Source organism: Hydra vulgaris, chromosome 09, assembly GCF_038396675.1.
Source record: "Hydra vulgaris chromosome 09, alternate assembly HydraT2T_AEP".
NCBI lineage: Eukaryota > Metazoa > Cnidaria > Hydrozoa > Anthoathecata > Hydridae > Hydra > Hydra vulgaris.
Window position 1 is genome coordinate 59992501 of NC_088928.1, and position 18100 is coordinate 60010600.

Consider the following 18100-nt stretch of genomic DNA (forward strand, 5'->3'; position numbering starts at 1 on the left):
ACTAACTGTCAATGCTCATCCAGGACAAAAAACAATTTTAACTGTTATATAAATTTTAATTTTATTTGCACGCCTTCTTGCAACAATATCCTAAAATAATACCAAGAAAAGCTCAACATTTAAGCAATTCAAGAAGTCATGCTGAAAGTCCTGAGACCATAACTTCATGTTTTGATTTAGTTATAACTATATGTTTTGATTTAAAAAATATTGAAAAATGCAGGAATAATTAATCTTTCTAGTCAAGTATCCAACTCTGGTTCATCAAAGTTGAATAAAACTATTATAGCGCTTGTCAAAATTTAATTTAAGAAAGAATTTAATTTTAATTTAAATTTTTTCTTAAATTAAATCTATTGTAAAAAAATAATAATTTTACCCTTTTTGTTTAACAAAATTTATCCAGTGAGTTTGACCATTGTATGGCACAAAAGTCAAGCAAGAAACATTTGCGATATCATTCATAGACTCTATTATGATATTTTGGTCACCAACTAAAAGAAATGGAAGAGTTTTAGCATTCTTATTCTTGTAGCAAGTAAAATTTTTATTAAATTATATTAATAAAAACAAAGGTTTTATATAAAATCATATTAAATAAAAAAATAACTGGATGGCCGTTTCATGTCAAGTGGAGTAAAGAACCTTTAAGGACCTTATGGACCATCTCAGATTTTGATGAAACTTTTTGATTTTGAACATATTTAAAAACATGTCTAAAATAAAAACATGTTTAAAATAAAAACATATTTAAAATAAAAACATGTTTAAAATAAAAACATGTTTAAAATAAAAACATGTTTAAAATAAAAACATGTTTAAAAAAAAAACATGTTTAAAATAAAAACATGTTTAAAATAAAAACATGTTTAAAATAAAAACATGTTTAAAATAAAAACATGTTTAAAATAAAAACATGTTTAAAATAAAAACATGGTTTAAAAATTTCAGATCAATATCTAATACAGTTCTTGAGGAAACACTATTTAAGTAATGGTCTTTTAATTTAAGTAATTTTGCTTAAATTTTACTCTTCAAGCAAAATGGGTTTTTCATCATTTTTACCAGCTAATAACTTTTAAACAAATTAGATTTTTACTTATACATTATACAACTATTTTAAGATAGCAAGAAATACTATGAATGATAGCAAAAAATTTTATTAAGAATGCTATAGATATTTTTAGAAAAAATATCCAATCTAGCATTTAAGCTTTTTTCATCTTAAAGCTTAAAGCCTAAATTAAAAATTAATATGAATCAAATTGCCTGTTGATCTACAGGTCGATAAACATTTTTTAAACATTCAGTTAATTAGAGAGCTGCATTGAAAAGTTTCGATATGAGTCAGATCAATATTTCTTGTTAAATGATTGCTGATGCTAAGCATATGTTATTTAAGATATCATCTTCTTTTTCCTCAAGATTTCTAATACACTTCAATCAAAAAGGGTTTATTAATCAAAACTAAAAAAATTCATGGGCACTATAATTGCTAAATGTAGTTTATAATGGTCTCGTAAATTTTCTATAAAAACTTTGTTTTATTTTTAAAAAAAAATTTGTTTATTTCATTTTCAGATCCTGATAAAACTAAATAAATAGTACCAAATAAATTGTAATTGTTTTTTGGAACGAACTAATTATAGTATGCTTGAGTTCTCTACTTGTTGTATTGGTAAAGCATTAAAAAAACAGTGCTATCTAGTTAAATAATGTTTTAAAGAACTGTTTAAACTAAACCAAGAGCTTCTTTCTTTGAGAGGCAAAATAAGTCTTATAAAAGTTTGTTGTTGATATTGTTGAAATCCTTTGAACAAGCACACAAAAAAAGTGAAAAGTAAGTTTTTTCCTGGTGCTTTTGATTTTACAATTTTGATTGGTGCTTTTAATCTGCATGCATTTTGTTTTTGTTAGTACCATTAAAGTGTAAAGCTTCTTGTTCAAAAACTCTAGGAGAAGCCAATTACAAAAGCTTATTGAATTTAAAGGTTTAAAGCATTATAGCATGAGCAAAAATAGAGAGCATATTGTAAATGTCCTCGAAAAGAGGTTTTATCTGATTACATGTAGCATTAGCAAAAATAGAGAGTATAATAAAAGTCCTGGGAAAGATGTTTTGTCTGATTAAATTGGCAATATTTTTTTGATGAAAATAAAATTAGTTTAGCTAATTTTTATAAATGTTGAAAATTAAATTTCCAATGTACTTTAGCCCCAGGGACTTTACCTTTAGATGAATTTATTGCAATGGTATGTGAACAATTAGACAAATTACTTGAGCATCATTTTATATCAAAAAGCCAAGCCAACTTCTAACATTTAAAAATTAATTCAAAATAAAAATAAGCTTTAGTTCTCCTTGACTTTTCTTCTGTAACAGAAAACTATAGTTTTATAATACAGAATGCAGTGCAAGTTACTCTTGGCTGTTATTACAATGCATTTCCACTGTAATAACAGCCAGGAAACTTTGCACCCATTTGTTGTTTATTTTCTAAAAGATAAAAAACTTGATAGTCAAAGTTACTGTATTATATCAAACCATCTAAAACATGGAACAAATGCTGTTCTTTGCTTTATCATTAATGTTATTGATTAACTTAAAAACATTTGAATACATTATATATTTTAGTAATGGAGCTGCATTACAACATAAAAATTACAAAAATTATATCAACTACAATAAACAAGATTTTATCATTACTGAAAAGTGGCACCTTTTTGCAACATCACATAGTGTTTCTACTTGCAAAGTTCATATTAATGAAATTTGTAGTTTCATATCAGAAACATAAGTGTCTGCAACATATTTAGGAAATGAACTGCATTTAGTAAATATTCTTAGTATTTCATAAGAGCATCAAGATCTTTATATTAAATTTATGAAAACATAAAATGTTAATTTGTTACATAAAGTCTCCTTTATGTAACAAATTCACATGGCCATGCAGAGACGAACTCTGTTGGATACCTCTGATACTTATTTCATGCAAAGTTTAATCTCTTAAGTATAATGGAGGAAGATTTTATAATTGACTTAGAAGAAACCAATGAAATTAATTTAAATTTGAGAAATTTAATTTTCTTTGAATTTAAATTCATTTATTTTTATTGCTTTTATAACTAAATATTAACTTGATAACATAAAAAAAATTTAAACTGTAATTTCAAGACATCTTTTAAATTATTTAGTGTCAAGCAATTTGCATTTAAAATCTATGTAAATTTTTTTCATCACTTTGATTTACAAATTGCAAAACATTTTATTTGATTTTTGTTTGAAAAAATTGCGTTATAAAGAAAGCGTTATAAGTTTTTATCTATTGGGGTTATAAGATTATAAAATTCATCTTTTAACTATAATTTTATAACAAATAACACTATTTTATTCAATGCAACTATTTATTTTGTTAACACCAAGTTTCAAAAAGAAGAACAAATAACTTTAACTTGCTTTTATCTAAAATTTACCTGACTTTTGAGACTTTTTAAGGTTTATAAGTGTCCATTAACTTTTTTGGTTTTGATCAATAAACCCTTTTTGATTGATTTGTATAAAAAATCATGAGGAAAGAAAAAGATGACATCTTAGATGAATTAATCATAGAGTAGGGGATCAATTTTTAAAAAATTTTGATCTGGCTCACATTGATGACTTAAGACTTTTGAATGCAGTTCTCTAACCAACTGAATTTTTTTTAAATGTTTATCTACTACGCGTAGATCAACAGGCAATTTAATTTTTATTAACCTTTAATCTAGTTTTTAACATCTCTTTAAAATTACAAAAAATTTCAATTTAAAAACAAGAATATTAATTTAGCCTGCCATTATGGAAAAAGCTAAAATGCCAGATTTTAATTTTTTTGTTTATCTAAAAGTACCCATAGCATTCTTGCTATCTTAAAATAATTGATGTAAAAAACCAATTTTTTCAAAAAGCTAACCTTTAAAAAAATTAACTGTTAAAAATGAACTTTGCTTGATGAGTAAAATTTAAGCAAAATATACCATTTACTTAAATAGTGTTTTCTCATAAACCGTAATAGATATTAATCTTAAATTTACAAAACATGCTTTTCTTGTATATATGCTTTTTTTTAAATTTTATGCAAAATAGACCATTACTTAAATAGTGTTTTTTCAGGAATCATATTAGATATTGATCTGAAATTTTAAAACATACTTTTTTTATATATATATATACAAAATCAAAAAGTTTCAGCTAAATCTAAGATGGTATATGAGGTACCTCATAAAAATTTAATCTGTTTAGCATGGAAACAAAAACAATTTAACATAGTACAACATAGTGGCATTTTTATGTTATAACACTATCATTACAGACTATAAAATGATGTAAGGATGAAGAATGATGCTGCCTTGCAATAGTATGATAAAAAAAACTTACGACTACTTTTGTCAATAACATATGGAACAACTTTTTCATGCCACAAATATCTGCGATCTCTTTGTGCAGTTCGTTCAAATTCTTTGTATGCATTACCATCAATATGGATATCACTTTCAATAAATTTTTTGTCAGATTGGATTGTTTCTGTAACATTAAAGCATCAAGATAAAAAAAATCAACAACTTATTTAAATCATATAAGCTATCAAAACCATCATTAGACAAAACACATCATTTGATAAGTAGATAAGATGAAGTTGTTAGTATAAAAACAATCCCAACATGCTTACTTTTGTTTATTGAAGATATTATGTCAAATGCACTTTGCTTATTAAAATTTATTGGAACAAGACCTAAAAAAATTTAAAATAAAACAATTTTATAAAAAAAAAATTTTAAATAAAAATCAGGTACACAAATATATTTGTATTAAAAAAGGTTATTATTATAATAAATTTGATATTAAAAAATAAGAAATTAAAAATGTATACTAGTAACTTTAGTTTTAATTACTTAAAAACTTGTTGTTAGAGACTTTTAAAAATTAGACAATATGGTTTACAAGAGAATTTGATGGCAGAGACCCTATCAAGAAATTCCCTTGTGAACAGGATAAAAATTTGAAAACCATAAAATTAGATTCCTAAGTGGTTTAGTATTATAAATATATAATATTCTATTATCATAGTTATATAGAATATATAATTATGATAATATAATATTATATATTCATTTAAAAATAGTATTATAAATATATAATATTCTATTATCATAGCTATATAGAATATATAATTATATTGAATATATAATTATATAGAATATATAATATAGTATATTGAGCACACCGCAAATTATGATTTAGCATATCATATACTGAATTATGATATGTGTAGTGACTGAGTGAAGTGCCATTGGGTAGTGACTGAGTGAAGTGCCATGTGTAGTGACTGAGTTGTGCCATGTGTAGTGACTGAGTGAAGTGCCATTGCCAAGGCCAAAGTTCACAGGATCAAAAAAATAGAAATTAGCCATTTTGTTACGAATGAAAATTTAGCAAAACAAACTTAATTACTAAGTTTCTTCTATCTTTAATTTTTTTTGGTTTATTTAATAACAAAAGCATGTACTATTATACTTTTTATTTAAATTTTGTTCACTTATTTTTTTTATACTTAAATTATTTTGCTGTAGTATTGTATACTTTTCTTCTTCCTAATATTATTATTGTTACTACTATTACTATTATTGTTTTATTAAAATAATAATTATTATTATTATCGTTACTAATACAATTAATTATATAATTATAAAATACCAGATACTATATTTATACCTAATTAAACTTTTGGTTGTATGTTTTGTTACTTTTTTTTGTTTTTTTACATACATGGTTAGTTTGCAGGGCCGTTTCAAGCTGACTCAGAGCCCTGGGGCAAAATTAAATTATCTTAATCGACAAGATAGCTCTAAATCAAGTGAACCGAGTTGGGGCAGTTGGTTAGAGCATCAAACGAATTGATAAAACCTGGATTGTTTTGTGGAAGAGTCACCACCATCTCAGTCAACGCCATCTCAGCGCTTGAGTAGTGCTAGAACCAAGAGCCGCCGCCATGAGACGCTAACAGTCGCCGAAAATTGATTTGTATATCGATATATATATATATATATATATATATATATATATATATATATATATATATATATATATATATATATATATATATATATATATATATATATATATATATATATATATATATATATACAGTGCCAGTTTTAGCACTACCAGCGCCCTGGGTGAGATTTCTACGGCGCCCCTAACTCAATTTAACCCCATTCAAAAAAAAGGCAAATGGTAAAATAACCAATTAGTTTCGCCCCTTTATATTCGGCGCCCTGGGCCATCACCCAACCAGGCCCTTCCCTAACGCCGCCACTGTATATATATACAATGCCGGATTAACCCGGGTTCCTGGGAGACTAGGCGCCCGGCCCCTAAAAATTAGGGTACCAGCGGGGCCCCCAATTTTAACTTATATATTATTTTCTTTATTACATATGACCTGACATTCTAAATTATTTTAAATAATTCTTAATAAAATTAATTTCGATAATTTGTAATAAAATTATTTTCATTAATTTTTCATGTAATTAAAAGTAAAAATTCAAAACTTTTTTAGAAAAGAGTTCGAACTTGAACAAGTTCGAACTATATTGGAAAAAAGTTCGAACAACTTTTATCTTTTTTTACGTAAAAGTGAAATAAACAGATACAAGTTAAATGCGAACTATTTAATTAATTAATAAATAATTATTTATTAAGAAATGCGAATTGACTACATTTTGATTTGATTTTTTTTTTATTTGAGAACAAAAGATATCACTTAAATTAATAGTTGTTTGTTTTTTTATTTACTTATATTTATTAGTAAATATATATTGAAATATTTTATATATTTTTTGAAATATGAGTTTTTTTACTTCCTTTGTTTTACCACTAATGAATTATAAATTAGGATTACAATATTATTTTTGCAATAATTTGACAATAATGGACAGAAAATATTTAAGCGGAAATTTAAAACCCAAACTGCAAAAAAAAAGGTGGTCAGCCATTTCTACTTAAGTTTTACATTCAAATTACGATCATATTCTTGAGACATTAGAATCTGTTATTCTGGATAAAGATGAAAAATGTCAGACACAAAACGAAGCCACTGCACTTTTAAAAAAAACGAAAACTTTGGATGTTTTATGACGGAGCTTTGGCACAGAATAATGTTACGATTTGATGCTACTAGTATGAAACTTTAGGACAAAACTGCAGATTTGGCTCTTTGTGTTCGATTACTTAATCTCTTTTGGAATATGTGACATCAGTTCGTGAAAAATTTCTCGACATTTAAGAAAGTGCTAGAAGGCTCTCAAGCATTATTCCTAATCAGTGCAAGCATGAAAGTTCAAGAAGACGCGCAAATTAGGGTTTAGTGAAAATAGCGAGAATGAAGTGGTTCTTAGTGGCAGTGACGAGTTTAAAATAATTTTTTTTCCCCAATCATAGACAAGTTGAAAATATGCTTGAAAGAAAGGTTTTTTGCTTACGAGTCTGCAGAGAGAAAGTTTGGTTTTCTATCTAGTTTTCAGACAATGGTCGTTCCTGTCATTGTTGCTGCTGCCAAATCCTTATTTACTATTTGTCCTTTAGACTTAGATAAACAATTCCCTGATGAAATTATCCAGTTTTCCAAGTTGGTAAATAAGCAAATAAGAAGAATATATGTTTACAAGCAATTCGTTGGAATAAGTTAGAATCCGTTTTTCCCATGTTTAAATCGCATATCGGATTTTTCTTATCCTTCCCATAACCAATTGTAGTGCAGAGAGAGCATTTTTAAAAAAAGCAATAGTTAAAAATGATCACCGATCTTTAATGTTTAATGGTTTTTTAAATGCTCTTTGTTTAATGACAATTGAAAGAACACTGTTAAAAAACATAAATTTTCAAGATGTCGTAATTGATTTTACAAATGTAAAAGCAAGAAAAGTTTCTCTGCAAACAAAAAAGTAATCTTATGTTTTTTGCATTCATTTTTAAATACATTTTTTTAGGAATGGGGCCCCAAATATTATTTGGCTCCCGGCCTCCAAGATCTTTAATCCGGCATTATATATATATATATATATATATATATATATATATATATATATATATATATATATATATATATATATATATATATATATATATATATATATATATAAATTCAAAAATAGTCAGAACAGTGAAACAAATAGAAAATCCAGTAATTCTTTTTTCTCACAATGTTTTTATTAAAAACAATATAATTACCTAACAAAATTACTAATACAAAATATTCATATATATATACATTAATTAAAACTATTAGCACTAGAGGCCTTTCAAATAATCATCAGTAGTGCTGTTTTTAGTATTACACAAGATATTTGTATTAAAAACAAAAATAACTTAAATTTCATATTGTTGCTATGGGTAACTATTGATTGTGAAAGATTGAATTGTAGTTATATACAGGAAATATCAATTAAATGTATCATGTTTTTGTTTGTGCAAATTTTCATATGATAACAAAAAACTTTCGTTGTTAAGCTCAAGAAAGACGAAAAGTTGGAAAAAAGGTTCAATTACACTTTTGTGGGCACGTTGACAAGTATAAATATGGTTGTCAAATCGATCAGTTGATAAGCCGGTTCTGCAACTAGAAATATGTCCGTTTATACGTATAGATTACGCGTATAGATTATACGTTAAGATTACGTATAAACCGATATATTTCTAGTTGCAGAACCGGCTTTTCAACTGATCGATTTGACAACCATGTTTATACTTGTCAACGTGCCCACAAAAGTGTAATTGAACCTTTTTTCCAACTTTTTGTCTTTCTTGAGCTGGATTTTCCATTTGTTTCACTGTTCTGACTATTTTTGAATTTATTTGGTTAAATATCATATTTCAAGAATATATATATATATATATATATATATATATATATATATATATATATATATATATATATATATATATATATATATATATATATATATATATATATATATATATATATTTATATATATATATATATATATATATATATATATATATATATATATATATATATGTATATATATATATATATATAAATGTATATATATATATATATATATATATATATATATATATATAATATATATATATATATATATATATATATATATATATATATATATTACAACTCGATTTCTCAAGGATTTGAGATGGGTTTCTATATCTAACCACAAATATAGAGCACCCACATCCTTAACATGGGAGTTCATGAGCAACCTAGTAATAAAGAAATTTACTAAAATCAAGCAATCAAAATATTTTTATTAGTAATAAGCTGTACTGCAGATACTGTTTTGAAGGTTGTTGTTGAAAGTCTTTTATTTAAAGTTTATGCCACTTCAGCAACCATTTGAACCGTGTTGTTTTTAAACATGGGAGTAATAAAAATACAAGGGAGGTACAACAAAACAAGCCGACACATAGCCAATTTGAATTTAGTAGAGATCTTTGTCTCCTAGTATGTTTAGGTTTTTAACCATTTAGAATTGTCTCTTAAAAAGTAAATCATGTTAATTTCTATTAAAAATAAAATTAGAATAAAGTTTTACTTTATTCTAAGCTCCTCTATAAATTGGATTCATATGTGGAGGAAAACGAAGATGCCGCTGCGTTTATAAAGAGTTTAGTTGCTTTTGTTGTCAGAGGGAAGTTTTTAATTTTAGGACGGACTTTCTTTGATAACCACATTTTATATCGAACATTTGATATGTTGTAAACTTCTGTAACTTTCTGTAATGGTGTACAAGTAAAACAGAAACATCAGTGCTATGACATAAAATCTTGTTATTGTTTATTTCACACCTTAACATTTTACTATTATCACTATAATAAAAGTAAATATTATTATTATAATTACTTATCATCGATATTATTTATTATTATCATTATTTTTGCTATTTTTATTATTGTTTGTGCTAACATGTTGTTTCTTCAGACATCTATTTATATTTTACTTTTATTATTGAAAATCTCTTTAAAATGTTACTTCTAACTTCAAAATATATTTAATTCATTCAGACAGAAAAATAGCTAACTGTACAAAAGGGTAATGACTTTTTAACTTTTTTTCTCAAAAATCATATCCGATAGCACGAATAAATGAACTTTTGCCTATTAATGACTAAAATGACCTTTATAGCATATAGTATTTTATTAGTGTCGTACTTTATTTATTTTCTATATTTTTGAATTGCTTGTTTTTAAATAAAATATATGAAAACTCAGTAACAGTTTCTTTAGTTTGTTACGTGTTTAATATTTATGTTAAGGTCTTTTCTATTTCAGTTGCTGAGTAGAATATAACATGTCGTTTAAAAAGAGCTCTTTTAACACCAAGAAGAACAAGGAAGCTTGGACGAAGAACATAATCCAGATTCAAACGCCATTTTTTTTTTAATTTATAAATCTTGGAGAGGAACTACAATGCCAGGAGTTTCTAATTCAAACGTAATTGTGTCGGTATCAGTAATGATCAACTTGTGTAGAAGAAACTCGCTGTAATAGCTGCTTGAAAAAAATTTATTTTGTTTTCTGAGTCAATATAATACTGCTACTTGGGAGAGATGAATTTGCTCAAAGTTGCATGGATGTACTGTTAACTCCTCTTTTTGATTGCTATGTACTCTTTAAACTGTACTCGAAGTACTAACACAGCAAAATTACATTTCTTATTAAGAAATATCTTTCTTAAAACAAGAAATATGTTTCTTAAGAAATAAATTTGCCGCCCAATTATTTATCTAAGAAGTTAATATCTTAACTATGAAAGATTGAGTTATGATTTCGCTTCGAATCTTAAAACAAGAAATATATTTCTTGTTTTAAAAAACAAGTTTTTAACTCTTAATTTATTTCTTAAAACAAGAAATATACTTTTTGTTTTAAGAAAAAAATTTCCCACCCCAAAATTTATTTCTTAAAAGAAGAAATATATTTATTGTTTTAGGAAATAAATTACTGAAACTACCCAGCTGGCACAGCTCAGAAAATGTTTGTATTTTAGCAACGCTTAGCCAATAAACGTACCAATAAAAAAACACTACAATCTACAATGAAAGCATCTAAAACTTTTTCCCTTCAAAGAGCCCAGCATTCTTAATTGACTCATAAATTGTGGTTTTTGTGAGGAGAGGTTCATGTCTCTAAATTCATCAAATATTGCTGTCATCTTATAATCAAACAAAGCAGGCCGCATATTTCAACATCACGTGTCATCAGTTAAAGGGCACATGGGTAGATAACTTCTGCGTTATAGAGACTCATTTGTAATACCAATAATAATTTTTTTATGTGTTAAAATGACAACTATCTTTTTTAAAAGAAAATTGGTAATTTTCATTTCAAAAATTGGTAATTTGCTTGAAGTATACGGCATTCATCCACATTTACTTTTGTGTTTCCAATACTGCCACTTTGTATAATAACAATACCATATAACACCCAATACCATCTATAAATGTTTTGAGTTTTTTTCTTATTTTTGTCAATCTTTTTCATCAAATTAAATTACTTTTGCACTTTCCTTTTTGTGAATGATTCTTTGCCATCTATCATATCTTTTAAATCTTTAGTTGACCTCAAACAAGCAATGATAGTGCCCACTTCTTTTTTTTTTTTCATTGTTTTTTTTTTTTCATATGTTTTGCTGTTCATACAATATTCCACAAAAATTATTCCACAAAAAAAATAAGTTAAATATATATATTTATATAAACAGACAGGTGCTCATAGAAAATATGGATGACCAGAGTCACCACAATCTTTTCATAGAGCCCCTATGTGAGCCTAATATACACTACCGTTTTTTAACCTAATTTTTTGATATATTTAAAGGGGTTTATTCCTCTTATTGTCTGTTTTTCTTTATTTTATTTTTTTTTATTTTTATTTTATTTTATAATAATAACTTGATTTTATTTGCGCTTGTTAAAAAAAATGATAGTGTATATGTTAAGTTTCAAAGCTGTCATTTGATTTCAAAATTTCTTTTTTTATATAAAACTTAAATGAATTTACTGTTTTCACCATATTGATATGGTTATTTTTAAAACTGTTCCATATCTTAGACCCTCGATATGTTATACTATACTCTTTGTATTTAGTTAGTTTACGAGGTAGTGTGTATATTAGCCTCTCGTTTGATCTAAGAGAATAGTTATTGTTTTGATTTATCTTAAATTTTGTTTCAAAGTTTTTCGGTGTGAGATTTTTTAAATGATAATACATAAAGATCATGTGTTGAAATGTATTTATCTCGTATATATTCATCATCTTCATTTCCCTCATTAATGGCTTTGCATGCTCAAATTTGTTTTTTCCGTATATAATTCTGCAAGCATGTTTTTGTACACTAAATATCCTTTTAAGTTTAGAGGGTTGTGTGCTTGCTCACGCAATTTTACCATAATTAATATAGCTATGAATTAGGCTGAAGTATATTAATTTAAGACTTTGAGTATTAATTAAAAGACTAATTCTATACATTATAACAATAATGTATAGAATTAGTCCTTATACATTATAACAATAAGTTATTTTAATTTTCGATTCAATGTCTTTTATGTGGGGAAGCAAAGATAAGTTTTCATCTACACAGATTCCTAGGTACTCTAAACATTCTTGATTTTTAATTTGTTTACTATTTATAGAAAGAAATGGTAATTTAAGTGGCAGGTTTTCTTCCTGCGTTTTTATGTAAAATAATGTATATTGAGTTTTGTCTACGTTTAGTGAGAGTTTATTAGCTCTAAACCATTTATTTACTTTTAGCAGCTCAATATTCGTTTCACCATACAGCTGATTAATATCACTATTGGACATAAACAAATTAGTGTCATCAGCATACATAATTGAATTTAAATTTACAGATACATTACAGAAGTTGTTTATATATATTATAAAAAGGAGAGGGCCAAAAATTGAACCTTGTGGTACTCCACATAGAATATTTAATGTACCAGAACCCGGATTTATCACATATTGTTTTCGGTCAGTAAGGTAGCTTTTTATCCAAGAAAATGTTTTGTTTGTTAAACCATAATAATTTATTTGTTCTAAGAGTATAGAGTAGTCTACTGTGTCAAATGCTTTTGACAGATCTATAAAAATTGCAAGTGTAATCTTATTTTTTTTAAAACCGTTAGTTATTTGGTCAACTAATTTAATAATGGCCTGCTCCGTTGAAATATTCTTTTAAAATCCAAGCTGTTTAGACATAAATTCTGTTATACATAATGCGTTCGAATTTTTTGTAAAAAACACATAATACGGATATAGGTCTTTAATTTATATATCAGAACTATCATTGCCTTTATAGATTGGGTACACTTTAGCTACTTTTAATGTATTAGGAAATACACCTTCATTTATTGAAATTTTAATAATATGAAACAGAGGTTTGATGATATGTTTTTTATTAAAAATTACTATACTGCTGGATATTCCATCAAAACTATATTATCATTAATAGTAATATTGAGAGGAAGTAACGAACTACTTTTATTACGACTCATTAGGTTATTAATTAGACTCCATGTTTTTTTATATCAAATTTACATTCAGAAATTTTTTACTGTAGAATTATTTTTTTCATTTTTGAGTAAGTTTTGATAAATATATTTATAGTTTTTATATTTGTTTTCGTTTTCAAAATTTCTATTTTTTGAGAAATTTGTTATAGAGCTTTTGTTTTTTTCTTGAACATTTTACTAGAGTTCATCCAAGGGTTAGTTAGTGTTTTTGTTTTTGCTTTTATTATTTCATAAGGAAACGTTTCATTATATATATTTAAAAATTTATTAAAAAAGGCATTGTATGCTTCGTTAGTATTTTTACATAAATAAACTTCTTTCCATTTCTCTTCGTATAGTGTTTGCGAGAAGTTATTGTTATTTAACGTTGATAGATTGCGTGTTTTTAAATTAATTGTTTTTGGACGAGTAGTCAAATTTATATCAAAGTTATTAATTTTAATGTAGATAGAAAAGTGGTCACTTATGTCTGTTTTAAATATTCCTGTTTCAAATGATGTTCACATTCTTCACTGGAATTAGTTGCAACGTTTTATGCCAACAGAATCTAAGAGTAATCAGTTATACATTATGATAATACAGCATTAGATTAAATACAGCATTAGAAGATAACTTAGGATACTTTAGATATTACTCCTGCCGCAGGATGATTATTAAACTTCTACTTGTCATTGCAAAATTTTAACTTCGGCTCAAATGTGTGTAGTTCAGTGCTATGTTTGTTTAAAAAAAAAAAAGCTTAATTGCTTGCCAATTGCTTGCCACAAACTGACTTCGAATAACAAAATTAAAAATGTATTTCATGCATCAAAAAATCGTGCATTTAATAAAAACTTTTGAAGCAGGAGAGAAACCCATCTTTAGTATACCTAATCAAAAAATAATCAAAAGTAAAAAATAATGAAAAGTATTTTTTTAGATAAATCAAAAGCGTGTGAAATTCACCTAAAATGTTAAAAAGGCAATACCATCTATCGCTAATCTTCATTACAGTAAAATAAGTGGGAAAAAAATACTTTTATAATAGAAAATATTATACTATGGTCAAAAGTTCTTCGATTTAGTTGTTCACTGAGAACAATTATGATGATATCATCAATGATATGCATAAATCTCATCTAAAATATCTTCTACAATGTATGTTGACATTGCTAACTTGTTCTTCAATCACTGAAATAGAAAGTTTTCTCTGATTTTTAAGCCAATAAACTGACTTTAAATAGTGAAAAAATCTCTACCTAATCTCTCTATCATTAAACAAGACAAGCAATTAATGTTTCATTAAAGTTTCCGAAATTTTTTATCAAAAAGAATTACCCCAAGATGATTATTTGTTTTCGAGAATTTTAAATCATGAAACTTTTTATCTATGGAGAAATCATAAGTTCCATAAAGTAAAAACACAATTATCTTTTGCAGTTGGTGTGTTGCATTAATAGAGATCTTATGTTGATAATTAAATCACAAAAAATGCTGCACTTTAGCTTTTTTTTACACGCCAATACGACGAGTATGTAAAAACATGCATATAAGGTAATAATTTATTGAAATGAGTTACATAATGCTTCCCATGAAAATTAAATGTAGCTAAACTTAATTCATTTCAAGTTTTAAAATTATTATTTGATTCATAATATAATATTATATGAATTTAAATATAAATCTCAATGCCTGACCTAATATTGACATAATATAACTTGGTATATTAAAAAAGTTCATATAAACAATGTATCATTAAAAAAAAAATTTTTAGTTTACTATTTTATTCCCTTTCCACTATTTATTTAGCTTGCAATATTCACTTGCAAGGTCTCTGTTTTAATTTTTTTTTTTTTTCCACAATAATTAAAAACAACTTTAGTTTAATCGCTAAAAAATTTTTTTATAAATTTTCAATGTTTTATATCCAGTTAGGGGTCGTCCATAAATTACGTCATGCTTTAAGGAGAGGGGGGAGGGGTTTTGTGACGACTCAAACGGAACTTGTTACTAAAGAGTTTTTTTAGTAGTAGTTTCATTTATTTCGCCGTATATATATATAACGTAAAAATATAACAAAAGGAAATGGCTGGAGCAAGAAGAAGGCATCAATTAGCCTTATCACCGAGCCCCATTACAATCGTATTTTACAAGTCCGTAAAGTATTAAAAAATCTTTACAAAACATCAAGTTTAAGAAGTTCAGAAACAAAAAAGTACTAAAAAATTAAAAGTAAACCTAGTTAAGAAAGATATAAAATGTACAAATATATATGTGTATATACATACACACATACATATATATACATATTGCCTTGTATTGTCGTTTTTATAATAAAATGAATATAATTCCATCCACAACAACATAAAATATTTAAAAGTGTCAAAAATAAAATAAATGTAAGATAATTTACAAAAAGATACTGCATGTTTAGATTAAATGAAACAAAAAAATAAGACTTTTTAAACATCAAAACTAAATAATCAAAAGTAAACATTTTTAAAGAAGTGTGATAAAGACATTGATATTCTTAATAATAATAGTTGATCTTATTATTTTTAGTTTTTTGGTAGTTAACATGTTAAAGTTGTTTAAGTTAATCATTATAAATTTATTTTGATAACTTCTAAAAAGACTGGCAATATTTAGAATATTAAAATCCATATTTACTAAATTATATTTTAAATTAGCTTTGAATTGCGGAAGTGTTTGTTTTTTATTATGAACAATCTGTTTAAAACTTTTTTTTTTTTTGTTCTTTTATCTTTACAATGTGGTGATTCTATCTATATAACTGATACAAATTTACAATGTTTATAAAATATATGATGGTAAGAGAAAAAATAAAATCTCACAACTTTATAGAATACAAAAAATATAACTGCAGGGTATCATTATTATTAAAAGAACGCGGAAAACTTGCAGAAGACCAGATGGTCTTGTCATCAAGAAACCGCTTGTACTAGTAATATTTTTTGTATTTTTGTTTTTACATGTTTCTAGTTTCACAAAATATAATGGTAGTTCATTTTATATTGGATTCACATATAATAAAATGAAAGATAATAAATAATTGATAAATGCTAGATTTTGTACACATAAATATATGATTAGGCATAAATAAAATTATTTTTGATTTATATATTTTTTATATTAATATTTGTTATTGAAGTTTTTTGGGATTTTCGTTTGAACGTTAATTTTGGCTCTAGTTTCAGTATTAGTTTAGTGTTCATATAATTGTTTATATTTAAAACGAATTTTTTTAGTAAGATTTTCAAACAATTTAGGTTATCTAATTTTGTAATTATGGCATTTCTGGATATCAGTTTATTATAGAGATAGGGACCGCGATATGAAATTGTGAAACGCAATAGTTTTGTTTTTCTAAACGGTATATTAAAGTTTCCTACTTCTCGAGTGTCATATCTATTTCTATTGCTTTTAAAGAAATCATTTGAGAAATGTGATGGGACAAGCCCGAGTTTATATTTCAGCATAAACAATAAGTTTTGATAAATGTTTATTCTATAGACGTTTAATGCATTAAGGAGTTTTAACAAAGGTTCAGCATGAGTGAATTTGTCTTTTTTATAGACAATTCTAACGGCATGTTTTTGACGTCGATAAAGTGATTTCAAATTGGATTTATTGGTACTTGTCCATGCTATATTACCATATGTATAATAGGTCTGTATAAATGAGAATTTAGATTTTCTTGGGATAACATTGGTCTAGTTTTGTATAGCACGCCAATGTTTTTTGGTTATTTTAGTATTTAAATAGTCAATGTGTGCTTTCCATGAAATATTTTCGTCAATTAGTAAACCTAGAAATTTTGTTATTGAGGTTCTTTCAATATTTTTGTTTTCTATTTTTAGCAATGGTAATATATTAGGTATTTTTTTTCTTTTTTGGTTGGGATGGAATAAAATGTAATTGGTTTTTTCTGTGTTTAAAGATAATTTATTAGATTTTAGCCAGATATTAAGTTTTTCAAGTTCGATATTCGTTGTTTCAAAGAGTTCTTTAATAGACTGAGATGAATAAAATAAATTAGTATCATCTGTAAACATTATTACATCAAGTTTGTTTAAGACTTTCGGAAGATCGTTAATGTAAATTAAGAACAATAAGGGAGCTAGAATGGAACCTTGGGGAACGCCACATTTAATCTTAAGTAATTTTGAACAGATGTTTTCATCAGTATTAACACATTGCTGTCTGTTTAGCAAAAAAATTTTAAAACAGAGTAATGCAACATTTTTTACGCCATATTTTTCCAATTTTTTGAGCAGGATAGCATGATCAACAGTATCTAATGCTATCGATAAATCTATAAAGATTCCTAAAACAAATTCTTAATTAACAAATGAGTTGTTGATGCTATTTACAAGATCTACGATTGCATGTTCGGTTGCATGTTGCTTTTGAAAGCCGAATTGTTTTGTATTTAAGATGCTGTTGTTTGTTATATATTGGTATAATTTATTATAAATTATTCGTTCGAGGAGTTTTGAGAATACAGGAA

General features: G+C 25.8%; 1 protein-coding gene across 2 annotated transcripts in view; it reads right to left on the reverse strand.

The window, feature by feature from the left end:
- LOC100199604 (meprin A subunit alpha) overlaps window positions 1–18100 on the reverse strand; it is a 90217-nt gene that overhangs the window by 59623 nt on the left and 12494 nt on the right. For both annotated transcript variants that reach the window (XM_065806216.1, XM_065806217.1), the window contains 3 exons: window positions 4707–4769; window positions 4415–4561; window positions 380–494 (listed from right to left, as the gene is read on the reverse strand). In XM_065806216.1, the coding sequence (XP_065662288.1) occupies window positions 380–494; window positions 4415–4561; window positions 4707–4769 (325 nt within the window). The remainder of the gene's footprint in view (window positions 1–379; window positions 495–4414; window positions 4562–4706; window positions 4770–18100) is intronic.